At 34.8% G+C, this 17,113-nt stretch overlaps 1 protein-coding gene across 1 annotated transcript; it reads right to left on the reverse strand.

The window, feature by feature from the left end:
• Nucleotides 1-11,355: 11,355 nt before the first annotated feature.
• LOC133288839 (methionine gamma-lyase-like) lies at nt 11,356-15,746 on the reverse strand. The gene is made up of 2 exons (XM_061486668.1): nt 14,930-15,746; nt 11,356-11,983 (listed from the first exon to the last, which is right to left on the reverse strand). The coding sequence occupies exons 1-2, from the start codon at nt 15,696-15,698 to the stop codon at nt 11,406-11,408; spliced, it is 1,347 nt and encodes a 448-aa protein (XP_061342652.1). The 5' UTR covers nt 15,699-15,746; the 3' UTR covers nt 11,356-11,405.
• Nucleotides 15,747-17,113: the final 1,367 nt, after the last annotated feature.

Below are 17,113 nucleotides of genomic sequence, written 5' to 3' on the forward strand. Positions count from 1 at the left end.
ATTTTCTCTTTTGCACATGAAATCTTTATGAAACTTAGCCATTGATGGTCTGGTGAGAAAGTTTGCCCATCCAGTGGGAACGACAACACTTTTTTATAAGACCAAAATACCCTAATAAAACAATCCTAGTTTATCAGAAGTGTGAACAAAACTAATTGGCGTGAAACACAACTTGAAGTCTGAAACACTTGTTTTGCTCTTCGTCGTCTTCCTCTTGAACTGTTTGGCTTGTAGATGTTCCAAAGCTCTCCTTTTTTTTTTTTTGAAAAAGATTTTATTTTGTCTTGGAATGCTTTTTGCTGATCTATTTTCTCACATTACAGTGTTGATGAAGACGATTGTAGAGGCATATTCCAGCTTGAAAGGATCGTCTTCCACTTCTCGAAGACGGTTGTAGAGACAGATAACGCATGTTACACAGAGGTGAAATAATGTTACTAATAACAAAGACCTTCAATTTTCAAATTGGGGGTAATTTAGTAACTATAGGCAATTTTCCCGTTAATACCATCATTCAAATATAACATCACTAAAATGCACACATTTTTTTTGAAAAAAATTGACTTACCAAACACATTTTCTTAACTTATCCGACAATAAATTTTTTCCACCATTTTTCTGACAAATTTTTTTTCTTAGCAAAAAAAATATCTCTTGTACCAAACGTCCGCGTAGAAAAATACATAATCAAGGAATGCAAGGATAGATCCAAATATTATATATAAATATATATATATATTTTAAAATTAATTAATTATATATTCTCTTGATTCTTAATTGAATGCATAATTCTACAAACAAATAATTTCTATATATAAAAATTTCACCTATATATATATATATATTTTTTCTTTAAGTAGGTTTTTTTTTTTAACTAAAGTATTTTAAAAGTCATATAAAAAAGTTTTAGAGTTTTCTTACGTCATATCGATATAAGTTAAAAATTTGAGAGAAAAATAATCAGATAATATGTCGCATAAATAATAATAATAAAATTAATCTTACACATCTGAAATATTGATGATGTTTTATTGATTTATGGGTCAAAGATTTCTTCGGTCAATGGAGATAAGTTATCTCCAGTGAGCCCAAAATGATATCGTTTTGGAACGAAAATCAAAGTGTTTTTGTAATTTTAACATATTGATTTTAATCTTAATCATCATAATATTTTAATCTTATAATTTGAAAACGATGTCGTTTTGAGCTCACTGGAGATAACTTTATCTCCGGTGTATGGAGAAATACTTTTCCCTTGATTTATATATGAGTTTTATTTTTCTTATGTCACATAAGATAAATCTTCCCTCCTACACGAAAAGAGAAAAAAATAGAACACGAAAATCGAAGTGAGAATAGGAGATAAAATTTCTCTTACACATGAGAGAAATAAAACCCTTTATATATTGGTTCAAGAGTGGTTTACACCAGTGTTTTAAAACCCGGCTCGGATCAGCCGGGTCGACCCGGGACTCGGTGACCCGTTGGGTTCTCCGGTCCAAGCGGGTAGTTAGACCGGTTATGCAGTCAGCCCGGATTGGACCGGTTGACCCGGCCGAAACCCAGCAACCCGGCTGACTCGGGTTAATCCGGTTTTTCCTTCTTCTTTTTTTGATAATTTTTTTGTTGTTGTTGATAAGAACTCTTGAATTAAATCATATTCATATTTTATGATGAATATGATTAAAAGTAAAGTGAAAATAATAAGGTATTTTAGATTAGTGTAGTTCGTTTATGTAATTTAGTTGCATCTTATAATGATCTCATGAAGTTAAGTGGTGATAAACACTGATGGTCTCAATAGAGCTGTCAAAATTAGTAGACCTCTCATGATCTCATCTCAACGGTCTAGAGGTAGAAGCTTAGAAGTATATAATATTTGCTATCATTGAAAATCAATTTATTTTTTGAAGCTCATAGATAGTTTTCTTATGTGAATTTTTATTAATATAAGTAATATTTTTATATTTTTAATATGTGAACAGTAAAATCGGTTCAACCCGGTTGAACTCAGTTGAACCAGTGACCCAGTACCTCGACCGGTTCGATGACTGATCCGAGTTTTAAAACACTGGTTTACACATTTCAAACTCTATTATATCTTAAATTTAAAGTAACAAAAATCAACAAATAACTCTAAACACTATTTAATTCACACCTTCCAAACTCTATCATAATGGAGAGTGGATCCTCTCATGTGAAAAATTAGTCACGTGGTCATGTTATTTGATCACAACCACTCATTGAAGATGAGATAAGAGAGAGAAAAGTGTATAATTTTTAAATGAGTGATTGTGATCAAATAACATGATCACATGACCACTTTTTCACATGAGAAGATCCACTCCCATTATAATGTCCTTAAAATACGTTTGATTTGATACTCACAAATTTTTACCCTCGGGTCGCCTTATTCATTCATTTTTATAAATAATGATCGGTTGGCAACTTTTTTATATACAAAATAAATTAAGTGGTATCCAAAGTTATTTGGGAAATTTTATAATTTTAATTGTCAGCCCCCCACTAACCGTTCATAATTTAATTTGTGAATATCAACATTTGCAAAAGGTGGTGCTAATTGCCAGAGCAAATGGGCTCTATTGGGTTAAGTTTTAGCTTAAGGTCAATCCTATATAAAATATTTTAAGTTGGCGTGATCTATTAGCCTTTTGTAAATTCAAATTATAAGTTTTACATAATTTATATTTAAAAAATAAAAGTTTTGGTATAAACATGTTAGTATGTTTAAGCCTACTAGGCATTAATAATTAAAATAAAATTATTATTATTTAAAATATTAAGATAATAAATTTATTTATTTTAAATAAATTAAGTAATATAATATATGTCGGTCTATAAACTTATAAACTCGGCATGTAAAAAAAAATTTAAAGTCTATTTTCTAAATAATTTTTTTTAAAAACTTTAGCATATTTTATTTAAATATATGTAATAAGCCGAATCTAACTTAATATAGGCAGAATCCCGAGCTCTTATGAGTTCTTGACGTGTTCTGGAAAGTTGAGGATGAAAAGGCCACCTTGCTACCTAGCTGTACAAATCTTCACTTTCGAATGGGTCTGTGTAATAACACGAGGAATCTTGAAAAGTTAGTGCATATGGGATTGCATTCAGGGGGCATTTGGTACCAGAATTATTTGTAAAAGCATGGGAAAATGAGTTTGGATAAATTGGATTTCCATGTTTGTTAGATAAAAAATGAAAATTATCCCAATAAATATGTTTTCCTGGATTTCCATATACTGTGTAAAAGTTGATGCAAATCCCAACCAAAAAATACCACACATTTGTTGGTTTTCTTCCTTTCCCATGGAAGAGCAAAATAAACCACGAATCATTTGACCCAAATAACCCTGATGTAAGCCAAAAAAACCTTCCAGATTGGAGCTTGCAGACATGGCGACCTTGTTCCAGAGAATATAAAATTAAAATTAGTACAATGATTGGAGATAAGGTTAAGCGGTTGTGTTGTGAGACTGAGATACAAAGTAACTGAACCGAGCGCTAACGCCATTTTTTTATTTTTTTTGCTCCATCGGGATGTTTTTTTGCTCCATTTTCTGACCATTGGTTTTTGCTCCATTTCATCCATATGGTTGTTTTTTATTGAAAAACCAGAAAGAAAAAAGAAAGCATCAATATGGATTGGATAATGGATTCTTCGTTCAGCTTTGTTTTTTTGTTAAATGTTAGATTTTGTTTTGTGGATCTATAGTAATTTTGGCTGAACGAAGATGATGATCGATAATAAATTTAAAAGGCAACGATAGTTTTGTAAAATATTCCAACATTCCCAATAATATTTGACGATTAACTAAACATAGATTTAGTAATCTTGAGTCAATATTTTTGGTAAAATAAGGCAAGGATAGTTTTGTAAAATATTCCAACATTCTCAATAATATTCGATGTTGTAAATAATATTGATTTAGTTATTATTTAGTTTTTATTTAGTCATTTATTGTTGTATTGGGCCAAGCCTTTTGTTGTATTGGGCCAAGCCCATTAGGTTAAAAGTAGGTCAAATATTCTCTATAAATAGAGAACCCTTTGTACATATTATTTACAATTCTATAATATATTAGAATACCCTTTTTCAAGTTGGTATCAGAGCTCTCGATCTGAGGGCTTTGCTTCCGCACATATTATCTTCTTTTTTAACAAAACCCTAATTTCTTTGCCTCTTGCCGCCATTAGCCGCCACCGAAAATTTTTTCCGGGGACCTTTTGGACCAAGGGGACCATTGTTGATCTTATTTTTCCTCCGATCTATCATTCTACGCAGTGTTCCTCCGCCACAAACGACCGAAACACCTCCGATCGCCTCCAATCAGATCTGTCTTCACCGTTTGGACCACTTTCCGGCGACTTTTCAACCGCGACCACCCACAGACAGGTGTGCGCTCACCGGACGTCCACACCAGAAAAATCTCAGCCGGCGAAGCCCATCCACGCGCTCTCACGCGCCGCCCCTTTCCCGGCGAGTGAATCCCACGCACAGCTCCTTTCTCCGGCGTGTGGAGGCGCGTGCGGCCGTGTTTTTGGACCGGACCACCACCATTCTTCTCGTCTTCTTGTCTTCTATCTGGATCTGTAATTATTTTTCTGATCAGAGGTCAATTGATATTCTGTTTGGTTGATTTTATCGCTGGTTGTTAACTTTTTTTGTTAAAGAATGGCTGAGCATGATAGTTCTTCGATCTTATCTGGTAAGAGCACACGTTCTATATCTCTTCTTGCTTCTTGCACTGATTTTAAAACCTCATGGATTTTGGATTCTGGTGCAACTGATCATATGGCTTGTCGTACTGAGTTATTTTGTTCTTATCATCCTACTGTTGGTAGTCATACTATATCCGTAGCTGATGGATCCCATAAATCAGTTATTGGTTCTGGTAACATTCAAATTCAACCTTCCTTGTTTCTTAAAAATGTTCTTTATGTTCCTCAGCTTTCTACTAATCTTATCTCCACTCAAAAACTTACAACTGATTTGAATTGTTCTATCACATTTTTTCCTTCTCATTGTCTTATTCAGGATCTTACCACGAAGAAGACAATTGGAGTTGCTAATGAACAGGATGGGTTGTATCATCTCCTTCCAGACCATGCTAGCAAAAATCAATTATTAATGACACGTCATCCTTCTACTGCAGAGTCTATGATTTGGCTCCATCACAAGCGTCTCGGGCATCCACCATTTAGTCTTTTGAAGTCTATGTTCCGCTCTCTGTTTCTCAATAAGTCGGTTGAGACCTTTCATTGTGATGTTTGTGAATTTGCAAAACACCATCGAGTGTCATTTCCTTCTAGCACTATTAAAAGCAGAGAACCTTTTTCTCTTATCCATTCTGATGTTTGGGGCCCTTCTAAAGTGCACAGTGTTTCAGGTGCTAGATGGTTTGTTTCTTTTATTGACGATTGTACTCGGATAACATGGATATACTTGATGAAAGACAAGTCTGAAGTACCAGAGATATTTATTCGGTTTCATCACATGGTTGAGACTCAGTTTGGTAAAGGTATTAAAAGACTCAGATCTGATAATGGTACTGAGTACGTCAATCAACGCCTGTCACAATTCATTTCAGACAGAGGTATGATTCATGAGCTCACATGTGTTGATACCCCTCAACAAAACGGGGTTGTTGAAAGGAAAAATCGTCACCTTCTTGAAGTTGCTAGAGCACTACTTTTTCAGACATCTGTTCCTAGTTCTTATTGGGGAGAAGCAGTATTAGCTGCAACTTTTTTGATCAACCGTTTACCTTCACGGGTCCTTAACAATATCAGTCCTATTCATTCCATGACTTCCTTCTTTCCTTCTGTTCCCATATTGCAGAGCCTTCCACCAAGAGTGTTTGGATGTGTTGCCTTTGTCCATGTACATAAACAACATCGGAGTAAGTTGGATCCTAGGGCTCTTAAGTGTGTCTTCCTTGGTTATAACCCTTATAAAAAAGGGTACAAGTGTTATCATCCACCAAGTCGGAAATTTTTTGTTTCTATGGATGTCACCTTTCAAGAATCTGAATCTTATTTCCTGGGTCCTCATCGTCAGGGGGAGAATAGTTCTTCAGAAGACTCGTCCCCTTCCTTCTTTGAGTCTGGATCAATCTTCTCTCTTCCTAGTGTGTCTGCTCCTGGTGTGTCAGAACCTTCAAATACACCTGAGATACAACCCATACTGTCTCACCAGCAACCTCAATCGTCTGAACCACTGGTAAGTCCTGAATCTCCTATTTCTTCTGAATCTCCTGTTTCTGATTCTAATATTATTTCCTCTCATGATTTGTCTATTTCTTCTGATATCTCTAATGACTTACCCATTGCTTCTACTTCTGATGACTTACCTATTTCTCTTAGAAAAGGAAAAAGATCTTGTCACAAGAAAACTTGTTCCTCTTGTCCCTCTTGTACTCAATACCCTATCTCCCACTTTGTTTCCTCTGCTAATCTTTCTGTGCAGCACAAAAGCTTTGTTTCAGCACTAGATTCTATTGCAATCCCAAAATCAGTACATGAAGCCTTGAAAGATAGGAATTGGGCTCAAGCCATGCAAGAGGAGATGAATGCTTTGGAGAAAAATAAAACATGGGAGGTTATTGATAGACCCAACGGAAAGAAAGCAGTAGGGTGCAGATGGGTTTATACCCTGAAATATAATTCTGATGGCACTCTTGAGAGATATAAGGCTCGATTAGTGGCCAAAGGTTACACTCAAACCTATGGCATTGATTATGAAGAAACCTTTGCTCCAGTTGCAAAGATGAATACAGTGAGAATCTTGTTATCCCTTGCTGCCCATTACAATTGGGATATAAATCAATTTGATGTGAAAAATGCTTTCCTTAATGGTGAGTTAGAAGAAGAAGTCTACATGAAAATCCCGCCTGGTTTTGATTCTGTGAAGGGGGAAAATAAAGTTTGTAGATTAAAAAAGGCCTTGTATGGATTGAAGCAGTCACCTCGTGCTTGGTTTGGAAGATTTACTAAAGTTATGATGACCTTAGGATACAGACAAAGCCAAGGCGATCACACTCTTTTCTTCAAGCACTCCCAAAATGGGAAGCTTACTGTGCTCCTTGTATATGTTGATGATATTATTATCACAGGTGATGATTTTGTGGAGAGACAGATTCTGCAAACACGGCTTGCCTCTGAGTTTGAAATCAAAGACCTTGGGAAACTGAGATATTTCCTAGGGATAGAAGTAGCTCATTCAAGCAAAGGAATTTTTATCAGCCAGAGGAAATATGTTCTTGATCTTCTCAAAGAAGCAGGAAAGCTCGGGTGTAAACCCTCTAATACTCCTATTGAGCAGAATCACAAAATGGGCTATGAAGAAGAGAGTCCTCCAGTTGATAAAGGACAATATCAACGGCTAGTTGGGAAATTGATATATCTGGCCCATACTAGACCAGACCTAGCTTATGCTGTTAGTGTTGTCAGTCAGTTTATGCACGATCCAAAAGAAAAACACATGCAGGCAGTAGAGAGAATTCTTCAGTATTTTAAAGGTACTCCTGGTAAAGGATTGTTATTCCGACGTGATGGCAATCTATCTTTAGAAGTCTACACAGATGCTGATTATGCTGGATCCGTGACTGACCGTTGTTCTACCACTGGTTATTGCATGTTTCTTTGCGGTAACTTGGTGACATGGAGAAGTAAGAAACAAGATGTGGTTGCCAGATCAAGTGCAGAAGCTGAATTTCGAGCTATGGCTCAAGGCATTTGTGAGTTACTGTGGCTGAAAATTGTTCTTGATGATCTCAAAATAAAATGTGAGGGACCTATGAAGCTGCTATGTGATAATAAGTCCGCTATTTGTATAGCTCATAATCCAGTTCAACATGATCGGACTAAACATATTGAGGTTGACCGACATTTCATCAAAGAGAAACTTGATAGTGGGTTGATTACCACTCCATACATTCCCACTGGGCGTCAATTGGCTGATCTATTAACAAAGGGGCTTCCTTCAGACAGATTTCAAGAACTTACTAGCAAGCTGGGAATGATAAATATTTATTCCTCAGCTTGAGGGGGAGTGTTGTAAATAATATTGATTTAGTTATTATTTAGTTTTTATTTAGTCATTTATTGTTGTATTGGGCCAAGCCTTTTGTTGTATTGGGCCAAGCCCATTAGGTTAAAAGTAGGTCAAATATTCTCTATAAATAGAGAACCCTTTGTACATATTATTTACAATTCTATAATATATTAGAATACCCTTTTTCAAGTTTCGACGATTGACCAAACATAGATTTAGTAATCTTGAGTCAATATTTTTGGTAAAATTTTGGTCTACCAAACAATTTTTTAATAACATTCTGAAAATTTTACTTTTCTACCATATTCTTAAAAATCATGATTCTCGGATAAAAAAAATTTCTCCTCAACCCTTAAAATCTTGGTGACAGATATCAGATTAACTCGAAAAGTAGGTACAAGGATAAGGTGAGGATTTAAAGGTATTGTTCCAAAGAAATTAGATGTTATACACGATCCATTAGTTAAGGAAATAGAAATTGGAGGAATCTTGTGCAAGGATTGAAAACTGGAATAGAGATGTTAAATGTGGTCAGTAGTTCCAGCGTCTAGAAGCCAACAACTGGAAGGTTTACTTGTTGTGGTATTTACACTGGATGATGTGGGCTCAACATGAACTTTATGTATAGCAGAAGTATGAACATAATTCGTGTTAAAGAACCTTGGGATACACCACCCCAAAAGCTAGCTCAAAGGGTGGGAGTGCCCAAGACCTTATAACCTCCACATTAGTTGCACATACAACCAATGTGGGACTATATATCTCAACACGCCCCCTCACACGAAAGCTCTTTGGGCTTGAAGAGTGGACAATGCAACAGGCCCAGCCTACCTGTGCTAAGAAACGCCACAAGAGAAAGTGGGGGGCGGCGAGGCTCTGATACCATGTAAAGAACCAATTCAACCCAAAAGCTTAAGCTGTTGGGTGAGGTTACATTAATGATTTTGTATATCTCAACACGCCCCTCACACAAAAGCCCATTGGGCTTGAAGAGTGGATGATCCAACATGCCCAGTCTACCTGTGCTAAGAAATTCCACAAGAGAAAGTGGGGGACGGCGAGGCTCTGATACCATGTTAAAGAACCTTGGGATACACCACCCCAAAAGCTAGGTGACCTCAAGGTTTTTAACAGCTTGTTGGAAAATATCAAGCATCTGTTGACATTGATCTTGAAGAGACGCAAGATTGAATTGTTGAGAATCAGGCTTAGTTGTGGTGTTATTATTAGCAAGAAACATTGTTAGCTTGAGAGTTCTTGGATCTATATCATGGAGGATAACCATGTAACTGATAGCAAGTATATCAATTATATGATTGTTTTTGCCGCAATGAGTGCAAGTTTTTTGATGAACAGATTGACCTCTGCCTGTATTTGTGCATCCACGACCTCTCTGAAAAGAACCAAGACCACGAAAGGATTGGCTCGAAGTATGGTAAAAGACTAGTGGTGCAGTTGTAGTGAGGTTTTCTGTTTTGTATTTATATTCTTGTTGAACTAATAATGAAAAGGTTGTACGCACACTAGGGAATGACTCAAGTAACATAACCTGGGAACAAATAATGGTGAATTGATCGTTTAAATCTTTTAAGAAACGTATGACAAGGTCATGATCTCATTCAGCTCTTACAAGAACCATAGCTTCACAATTATAAGGCATGAGATGCCTAAAACTTTCAAGCTCATCCCAAAGTGTCTTTAAATGAGTGAAATAATCGGTGACAGTGGTATCACCTTGTTGAAGGCGATAAAAATCTTCTTGACGAGTAGAAATACGAAAAAGATCAACTTGAAAAAATTGATTGCGAAGTTCTATCCATGCATCAGAAGCACAATCTACCCGAAGAATGGATTGAGCAATAACATCTGATATGGAACGATGAATCCAAGTTAAAACGATTGTGTTGCAGTGTTACCAATTAGAGAAATGAGCATCATCATTTGGAGGAGGAATAATGGTGCCATCCACAAAGCCTAGCTTACTTTTAGAGAGAAGAGCCATCCTCATCATGGAGCGAGCCCAAGAGTGATAGTTATACTTCCTGTTAATAGTTAAGGAACAAGAATCTGAGATGAATTCTCACTGGGATGCAGGAAATATGGATTTCCTAGGTTGATGAGAAAATCAACGTGATTCGCTAGGAAGAACAGCGGAAGAAATTAGAGAAAAGAATCTTGAAAGAGGAAAAATACAAGAAAAATGACACATTTTCTTTATCACAAAGGTGAATACGTGAAAAAGTAATTACAGTAATGGCATTAGTTGCCATGTATAGGTACTTTACACAAGGAGAATAGAAAAAGAAGAAAAGTCTTTAACTGATACAAAACAGATTAGAACTAACTAGAGTTAGTTAGGCTCAGTTGTATTAGTCTTTGTGAATTCATCACGTGATGTAGCAGCTGCTGATATATTGTGGGATAACTCAAGAGTGCGGAACAAGAAGACTCATGATTATTTCTTGAAAAATGGATTTATAAAAAGTCCATATGAACCATCCCTCTATGTCAACAATCTATAGAAGCCGTGGTTGTTCAAGGCTAGATATAATGCATTCCAGATTAATGAATGCATGAAACAAGTTTCATTTTGCAACTGTTATCGGTGGTAGTGTAAAAATTTGTCTTGTTTGTTATCGTGATATCAGCGAAAACACAAAATTGCATGCAATGACAAAAAAATACAATGTGCAAAAAATATGAAAATTGCATAAAATCAAACCCGAGCTCGGTATTGAATACTGTGTTCTAAAAGTAATTTTTCTCCCTCGTCGGTGCCTAAGATTTCTGGACAAATGCCTCTCAGGATAGAATGAGTTATCTTTGTTTCGACGATGGCAAACAATTCTCGCGGACACAACAAACGTTGATCAATCACATAGAATGAATGCAAAAAATTTCAAATATTTTTTTTACAGAGTTTCGGTATGAAAGAGAAATCAGAAAAAGTTATTTTTTCTAATTTCCTTCCATATATATAAACCATTACTAGTCACGATAAATAGTGCCTATTGGCGTTGAAGATCGTGCCTGTTCGGCACTGGAAGGTCAGGTTTATTCACCCGTGAATAATTATATATGTTTAAGAGTTAAAAAACACATCTCTTCATATCCAACTTCTTATTTGTAAGATTTGAATTCCAACCGCATCAACTAAGATTGAGTACAGAAATTACATTTTCACTTTTTCTTTCAGTGACCTTAATATCCAACACACACTACATCCAGATTGAGTACTGAGATTACATTCGAAGATAAACAATATTTATTACATATATGCATTAACAAGAGCGAGCATTACAAGAAGTAGGATTACAAAAGTGATTCAATTCTTGTTGGTGAAGCCATATTCCTCAAGTCTAGTGAGTGCCTTTTCCAGCTGACTCCACTTCTGCTCCAATGTCCCTATGTATCCTATTGACATTCTGATTAGACCTGGTGAGATTCCAGCAAGGACCTTTTCCTCAGAACTCAACTCACTGCTGGTGCTACTTCCAGAACAAGACATGAGGGTCTCATAGTAGCCCAAGCTAACAGCCATGAAACCAAATTGTCCATGGTTCTGTAAGTGGTTCATCAACCGATTAGCTCTCTCTTCAGTTTCCATGTCAATGCAAAAAAGTCCACCATACCCATAATCCTTGTTGTGCATGGATTTCAACAATTCATGATGTGGATGGTCTTCAAGACCAGGGTAGATAACCTTGAATCCTAAGTTTTTGAGCCTGGTTGCAAACACCTTTGCACGGTGACTGTGTTCCTTCATCCTTAGCCCCAAGTGTGGGATTCTTTCAGATAGTTCAAATGCCACCTTGGCGTTCATAGTTGGACCCAACAGCATTATCGCCCCTTGTTGGAGGTCCATCATTGAATTCACAAAGATTGCAGACCCGCACACAACCCCTGTCAATTCTCAATTATAATCATCAATTTTCCTTGTCAAAATATAAGATTGCTTGATTAATTCAATCATATATAAATTATAAGTTTCATATATATATATATATAGATTATATTATCAATAATGATTGTTCGCGTGGTAGACCAGTAGTGGGGAGAAGATTTTGATCGATCACATGAGTTCAAAAGTGACAGATGCTTGTATCCAATTTTTTTAATAAGCATCACTTCAACTCAAAACCCAAAACCCAAAACCTTAAGGCATTGGGTGAGACTAAGTTAATTATTTTATATCTCTTTAATACACCCTCTCACATAAGAGCCTAAATGGCCTAAAGCGTGCATATGACACAAGTTCATTATTAGTCTGCCTTCTGTACAAGTCTATTTTTTTGGTCTGGCTTGTGCTTTTCTTAATTCCACCTGAAAGTGGGGTGGTGAGGATTGAAATCGTGACCTCGTGGTCACTGAAGCTCTGATATTGTCATAAAACGTCACTTTAACTCAAAATTTTAAGACATTGGGTGAGGCTAAGTTAATTATTTTATATCTCGCTAACAATATTAAACTAAACCGCATAGATATATTAGTAATATATTAATAAATATAGAGTGTACTTAATAAACTTTGGAAAAAACAAAATACTTTTATGATATAATTTACACCTTTCAAACTATATTATATCCTGAATTTAAAATTAAAATTTTTCTCAAATAACATTGGATACTATTTATTTATTTTGTATATAAAAAAGATATCAACCTAATATTCCACTTTTGACAGAGACCGAAAATTTAAATCAGTACGAGAACGCGTAGGGTTACCACTTACCACTAGGCTACTTCCAATTGTTGAACAAAATGTACCTTATAAAATATTTATTATACAATTAATATAAGTTTAATTAAATTAGTTGAACTAATGATCCACCGGTTGAATCAATAACTCAATGATCTAATACCTTGACCGAGTCAATGGGTGTATCCAAGTTGCCCCTAATAGAAGATTTTTTTATTTTTAATTAAAAAAGTATAAAAATATTTAATATTATGTATGAATATTTTTATTTTATTTTTTGTAAATAGTGAAGCAAAAAACACCCTCAAAACAAAAGAAATTACAATGTGGTAAGTAAAGGATGCAATGTAAATCAAGTTGAGAATCAACGAAATAAACGACTTACAACCAATGTTGTTAAGATCGAGATTTTACCTAAGATCGAAAAAGAGTAAAAAAATTGTAAATCGATAAGATCAACACGAATAGTAAAATCGCGCGAGTGTATATATATATATATATATAAATATTAAAATCACGTGAACAATTTTTTAATCCCCTTCTTTTTTTTTGGTAATCTTAAGTAACATCTCCATCTTAACATAGTGAAGGATTTCCCTAGGTTAATAAATGACAAATAAAAAATAGTAAAAAATATCAAATGTGTTACGTTTTTAAATAAAAATAAATAATGTATAAAAAATTGAATAAGAACAAAAAAATAGAAAAAAATAATAAGATCAAACATATTAAAAATCATAATAGTGACAAAAAAGACTAAAATATAAAACAATCTGAATGAAAAAAAATTGAAGACAAAAAAATAAAAGAAAAAATTATGATAAAAAGTAAAATATAAAAGAAATAAAAAATCCCATTTATGAATTTCTAATATATTTGCTTTTATTTTTTTCTACTTTTTTTTCATTCGTCTATTTATTCTTTTTATTTAGATTTTTTTGGTCTTTTTTATATCTCTATTTTATTCTATCTTTTTTTTATGAAAATCTTTAATAGATAGGATGACAAGGCTAAAAACTATTGAGGAGAAAATCAGAATAAAATATACCAAGGAAAAAAATAAAACTAAATATATGGGGAACTCATAAGTGAATTATTTTTCTTCTATTTTTTTTATTTTATTTTTTATCTTTATTTTTTCTTCTAGTTTTTTTGTCTTTAGTATATTTTTTTCATTTGAACTATTTTTAATTTTAGTCTTTTTTGTCACTGTTGTGATTTTTAATATATTTGATCTTATTTTTTCTTATATTTTTTTATTTTTATTCTATTTTCTTTTTTTATACTTTTCTTTTCTTTTCTTTTTTTGACACATTTGATTTTTTACTAATTTTTTCTTTTAGTGTTTTGTTAAGTGTTCTAAGTTTTCATAATATTTGGACTTATTTTTTTTCTTATCACTTTATTTCCTTTTTCTAAAAATGGTAAAATATGTATACTTATTTAATTTTCTAACAGCGTTAAAAAGGGGTATGCATAAAAAAAATCACAGGAGTTAAATGATTAAAAAAAAGCATTGGAGTGTAAATGATTCAAAACAATACACATGCGATTTCTGAATTTTTCAACAAAAAAAAAAAAACAAGGTCAAATTGTTACATGAGACATTGAAGACAAACTCAAGCCATGAGAGTTCAAAGTTTAAACCCTAAACTGGAATAAATAATTAAAATAAGGGCAGCAGTGGGACTCAGAATTACCTGCATGTGCAGAGTTAAAAGAGGGAGATCGGAGAAGAAAAGAGTTTAAAGATAATGTGTTGAGATATGATATGAGGATGGGAAGTGTTTTGAGAGGGCATTGGGAGTGAAATGAATGCTATATATAGAATGAGAAGGGAGGGCTACTCATTTATTATTTGCTCACAATTATTGGCGAGACACAAACAAGATTTCGTTTCACATTCCTCTCCTCCACCCACAAACTATTATTCAATGTTTTCCCTTTTTAGCTTAATAAAATCTAGTATATTAGTTATATATGTTGTATGCAATTTTCTTTTAAAATTAATCTTTGACTATGGTGTTATAGGAATCAAAATATCTTATTCAGCAAAATATCATTTATAAAAAGAATGCAATTTGATTTTCTTCTTTTCGAATAATTAAGGTGATATTGGAAATGCATGTAAAGAAAGAAGACAAAGATTACCTGCGATGATGTCAGCCCCACCGCTGATGAACTTGGAGATACTGTGAACGACAACATCAGCACCAAGACGAGCTGGCGAAAGCACCATCGGAGCAAAGGTGTTGTCCACCACCACCGTCACACCTTTCCGGTGGGCCAGCCTGCTCAGCTCCGGTATATTCGCCACCGTCAGAGTAGGGTTCGCTATGGTTTCGAAGTACAGAACCTTGGTCTTCCCTTCCACCATGGCACCATCCACCATCTCCAGATCCGCAACATCAACGAAGCTCGTGGTGATGTTGCATGACCTTGGGAGGAAGTGCCTCAGCAGTGCGTGGGTCCCACCATAGAGAGTCCCGGATGCCACCACGTGTCCGCCGCTGCTGCACAGCTGGAGCAGCACGGCGGCGATGGCGGACATGCCGCTGGCGGTGCAGTAGGCGGCCTCGGTCCCTTCGAGTGCGGCCATCAAGCGGCTGAGGTTCAGGACGGTGGGATTGAAGTGGCGGCTGTAGACGAAGAAGTCGCGATCGGGGCCCAGCTCTCCGGTGAACATGCGCCGCATCGTCTCCGCCTCCATCACCGTGAACGTGGCGGAGGCCTCGATCGACATGTTAACACCTCCGTGCTCCCCGAACTCGTGCCGCGCGCTGGCTAATGCGGCGGCTGGGTCCCCATTACTGTGGGCCCCGGGATTGAACAGCATCAGTTTCTTTGCGTCGCCGCCGTCCACGTCGTCGGAACAGCTGCGCTTCTGGGCGGCGAAAACGAAGGTGTTAGTGTCACCCATGGGTGATAGAAGTAAGAGAAATAATGAGTGGCGTTAATGATTATTGAAAGGTAGTGCCACAATGGAATATAAACGAGGAAGCTCTATTTGTTGCACAAACCCCTTGTGATCATAACTTCTATATATAAACTTTTTTGGCGATTAATTGCACATCACATAATTTGAGCTTAGTACTATTCCATAAAATCACGTTCTGTTTACTAAAATCATCAAATACATTATTTTTTATTTTTTACTTCAGAAGACATAAAAATTAATCCTAATTTTAATGCTATTAATGACTATGTGTTATAAGAGAAAGTAGCAATCCGTCTCGGCCATGGACCCAGTCAAGGTACTAGGCCACTGATTCAACTAATGAATTACTTGTTAAATCGCATGACTCAATAATTATATATGTAATTCTATAATTTACATAAAAAATTATAAACATATTCAAATATCTAAAAAAAGATAAATATTTCAAATATTTTAATATAAAAAATAATAAATCACATATTATTATCCAATAAAGAATCAAATAAAAAGTATAATGATTGTGATCATTGTTGTTAAAATCTCGATTTATCACTACGATTTTACGTTTTTACGATTTTTTTTCATCAAAACAATTTTACTAATATTCCAAACGCTTTTATGTTTTTACGATATTTTTACAATACGATTTTATATTTTACGATTTTTTAATCCCCTTCCGATTTTACTTAAGATATCGATTTTAACAACATTGATTGTGATACAGGATTTCAAGTTCAGTAAACAACATATCTAACTATAAATCAAATCAAATCAAAAATTCCTGCATAGTGTATAATTGAGATAATATTAGTGTTGCCGGTACATAACCTATGTAAATCAATAAGCAAACAATACTCAAATATGTCCATTACGCTTTTTTTTTAAGTTTTGTTTTTGGATTTTTTTTTTTGGAACCGAGTCGGGTCATTGATTTTCACGAAAGCTGGCCGGGTCGCACCGGTTCTGATGCATGACAGGTCTGATATGCTTCAATTAGATCGGTTATATGACAGGTTTACCGATTTCTAGCCGGTTCGATTTTATTAACATTGAAAATTAATATACAGGAGCGGACAGACTACTTTTTTTTTTCACCAAAAAATGTGTGCAATGATAAGTATAACTTACAAAGTAGCGATTATATTTACAATCATTTTAGCTTTACCACTCTTATAATCTATTTAGTTATCGTTAACATTTGAAATTAACAATTGAAATAGAGAGAAAAAAATAACTATCATTAATATCAAATTGATATAACAACGACAAGGTTATAAGAGCGGTATGTCTAAAATAATTGTAATTATATCATTTTTCACTTAAAAATACAAAATTTTAATGGGAACGCAGAACTTGTTAGTTAGAGAATATATATGTATCTTTGAAGCGTGATTGGT

The sequence above is a fragment of the Gastrolobium bilobum genome, unplaced genomic scaffold, assembly GCF_033153095.1.
Source record: "Gastrolobium bilobum isolate Gb01-03AN ecotype WA unplaced genomic scaffold, APGP_CSIRO_Gbil_v1 utg2264, whole genome shotgun sequence".
Lineage (NCBI taxonomy): Eukaryota > Viridiplantae > Streptophyta > Magnoliopsida > Fabales > Fabaceae > Gastrolobium > Gastrolobium bilobum.